Source organism: Astatotilapia calliptera, chromosome 7 (assembly GCF_964374335.1).
Source record: "Astatotilapia calliptera chromosome 7, fAstCal68.1, whole genome shotgun sequence".
In the NCBI taxonomy this organism is placed as follows: Eukaryota; Metazoa; Chordata; class Actinopteri; order Cichliformes; family Cichlidae; genus Astatotilapia; species Astatotilapia calliptera.
This window is the reverse complement of record NC_137428.1, coordinates 6,232,874-6,236,246: the sequence shown is the minus strand read 5'-3', so window position 1 is coordinate 6,236,246 and position 3,373 is coordinate 6,232,874. Positions and strand designations below refer to the sequence as shown.

The window sequence follows — 3,373 nt, the reverse complement described above, 5'->3', positions numbered from 1 at the left end:
AAGAAAAAACACATGGGAATGGTCAAAATAAAATTTAGCAAGCCTAGGAGGCAGGATGAACCAACCCAGAATCAAAACCAAATTGGATTTTGGAGCTGCATCCATCATATCACTTAAATGATGTCCTTTATACAAAGTGTATTAATGTAAAGAATAACAATTTTCTGCCATCTAATCTACAGAAAACAATGCTTAAAAGCTTTACTGCTAGCTAGTTATCAAGAAAAAATGAGCCAAATGCTTAGTAAAGTGTTACATCCATGTTTGTCACGGACCCAGTTCCAGGGATTCGGGGTCCGTGAGCAGTGTGGACTACTATTGTAGTTATTATTATTATTATTATTATTATTATTATCATTATTGTGGTTGTTGTTATTATGGTTGTGTCTGCTGTCCTGTTTTTCCGTGTTGGTGTACTGTCAGGTGTTTAGGGGTGTGTGCTTGTGTATGTGAGGGTGCGGTCGTGGCAGGCACTTTTAGGCCTGGTGGGTGTGGCCCTGCCAGCTGACCGGTCCCACCCAGGAATCCACACACACCTGGCGCCGATCAAGCCTCGTCAGAGGAGCTTCAAAACAGTGTGGCTGAGAGCTCCTCGACGCTGGATCGTTGAGTGACTTCCCGTCAGTCTTAAGTGTATTGTGCAAGGTTAGTGCAAGTCTACTGTTAGGTTTTGTACTCACGGCTGCCTTTGGTATGCGTGTTTCCTCAGGAGGAATTGTGGCGACCAGGAGGCAGCACACGGAGAGTACACAGGGAACGGAGACAGAGCACGGAGCACGGGATAAAGGAGAAGACACGGAACGGGAGTTGGGATCGCACGGGGGGATTTATTGTTGTTCGGATTGTCACCACTGTAAATAAACACTGTTGCACTGTAGAGTCCTGCATTTTGGGTCCTCCTTTCCCCACATCCCCACGGTCTGCCAGCGAGACCGTGACAGAACGATCCAGCCATTATGGGCCCAGCGGACTCAAGGACCGTCTCACAGGAGGAATTGCTCGCCCAGCTCTGGAAATACTGTCGGAGCATTATCCAGGCAGCGGATCCACATCAGAGACACATGCAGGTCGTATTTTTTGATTCCTTCTTATCATCAATCACCTCATCTGTGAGCTTTTTGGACATTAAGAGACTAATTTCGATTATAACCACGCTGAGGGAAAGTTCCTGTTTTGAGCTGTTTGGTTTGGGCTGTCCGGGCGAGGAGGATATGGCAACCTCCCTGGGAGCCCTTGCTGCCTATTTCTTTTTTCATAGGCTGATAGCCTCCCCGCCGTCGCTTGCAGCTCGCTTGTTGGACCCTCCATTGCGGGGGAAACGTTTCACACGCCCTCTGCACCTCACCACATCTCCACTCACCTCTGCGGCACCTGCTGAGTCAGCAGACCAAGGACCGGCAGCTCAAACTCACACAGCTGCTCTCCTGTCCGGCCGGCTGGTGGAACCTCAGCCTGATACGCTGGCCCCGGCATCGTTAAAGAAGCGACGCTTGCGCCGCCGGCGTGCCTCACCGCAGTCAGACTCTAAAACTTTCCAACAGCCGGCTGTGGTGAGTCATATAGACAATTCATCTTCATTCACCTCATCTGTTTATTCACGGGACTGTGTGAAAGCTAACCTCGTAGCACTGCCAGCTGCCCAGCCTGTAGCCGTAGCACAGCCAGCTGCCCAGCCTGTAGCCGTAGCACAGCCAGCTGCCCAGCCTGTAGCCGTAGCACAGCCAGCTGCCCAGCCTGTAGCCGTAGCACAGCCAGCTGCCCAGCCTGTAGCCGTAGCACAGCCAGCTGCCCAGCCTGTAGCCGTAGCACAGCCAGCTGCCCAGCCTGTAGCCGTAGCACAGCCAGCTGCCCAGCCTGTAGCCGTAGCACAGCCAGCTGCCCAGCCTGTAGCCGTAGCACAGCCAGTCGCCCAGCCTGTAGCCGTAGCACAGCCAGTCGCCCAGCCTGTAGCCGTAGCACAGCCAGTCCAGTCAGCCTCTCGTCTTCATCCTCAGTTGGAGGCTGATATGCCTGCTGGAACTACCCTGCCATTATGTCACCCGCCTGTTGTTTCTACATCGCTGTCCAGTCTACCACGAGTAGCTGCCGCACCATTATCACCTCCGCCCTTTGCAGCTACTTCTCCACCAGCGTCCCATCAGACTGCAGCGACCGCAGAACTCTCGACTTCACCATCCACATCACCCGCTCGACCGTCATCTTCGCCACCTGCAGCTTCCGCATCGCCATCTTCACCTCCGGATCAACGACCATCTATACCCGCGTCGCAGCCGGAGGAGCGGCTCAGCGAGCGGGAGGAGCCCGCGTCGCCAGCTGTGGAGCTCAGCGAGCCGGAGGAGCTCAGCATGCCCGAGCGGGAGCTCAGCGAGCGGGAGGAGCCCGCGTCGCCAGCTGTGGAGCTCAGCGAGCCGGAGGAGCTCAGCGAGCAGGAGCAGCTCAGCGAGCCGGAGGAGCTCAGCATGCCCGAGCAGGAGCTCAGCGAGCGGGAGGAGCCCGCGTCGCCAGCTGTGGAGCTCAGCGAGCCGGAGGAGCTCAGCATGCCCGAGCAGGAGCAGCTCAGCGAGCAGGAGCAGCTCAGCGAGCAGGAGCAGCTCAGCGAGCAGGAGCAGCTCAGCGAGCAGGAGCAGCTCAGCATGCCCGAGCGGGAGCTCAGCGAGCGGGAGGAGCCCGCGTCGCCAGCTGTGGAGCTCAGCATGCCCGAGCCGGAGGAGCTCGGCGAGCCACCAGCAGAGGAGCTCGGCGAGCCACCAGCAGAGGAGCTCGGCGAGCCGGAGGAGCTCGGCGAGCCGGAGGAGCTCGGCGAGCCACCAGCGGAGAGACCGTGACAATGTTGTGTTTAAATAAAAAATTAAAGTGGACTGACGTGGTTTTCTGTTTTTATTTCTGTTTGGGTTTTGTAAAGAACTAACCATAAAACTGAAAATTGTCACAGCTGGGACTATATTGAATGTAAAAGTTTTATTAGTTTGCCACTTCATTATTTATTTAAACTTTTATGTTAATAACCCAAAATAACAACACCTAAGGACTCTTTAAGTTAAAAAGAAGTGCTGTAGTTAATAGATTATTTAACATCTTCAGGCAGATGGAAGTAAGGCTCCGGTGCAGGTAAGGTCTCTCCAAATCCACAGGGGAATATTTCGTTGAGAGTGTGAGTGTGTCAACCAGACACACCAGGACAGAATCTGCAACAACGGAGGATCGGTATATACAAAAGCAGCAAGCGAAGAAGCCTAAATTACTCTACTGCCAGAATAACAATCATAGAAATGGATGGGATATATGTAGATGGTTGATGACATTTGGGTGGGTTGGTGGAAACTGGGGTCGACGTGTCTCCTTCTGGGAGGGGTAAGCAGAGTTAATACTCACA

The 3,373-nt window shown here is 53.5% G+C and overlaps 1 protein-coding gene across 1 annotated transcript; it reads left to right on the top strand.

Moving 5' to 3' along the window:
- The first annotated feature begins 285 nt into the window (after positions 1 to 285).
- Positions 286 to 2,862, top strand: LOC113027247 (uncharacterized). The gene is made up of 2 exons (XM_080304091.1): positions 286 to 620; positions 710 to 2,862. Exon 2 carries the CDS (start codon positions 957 to 959, stop codon positions 2,823 to 2,825), a length of 1,869 nt encoding a protein of 622 aa, XP_080160217.1. The 5' UTR covers positions 286 to 620; positions 710 to 956; the 3' UTR covers positions 2,826 to 2,862.
- Positions 2,863 to 3,373: the final 511 nt, after the last annotated feature.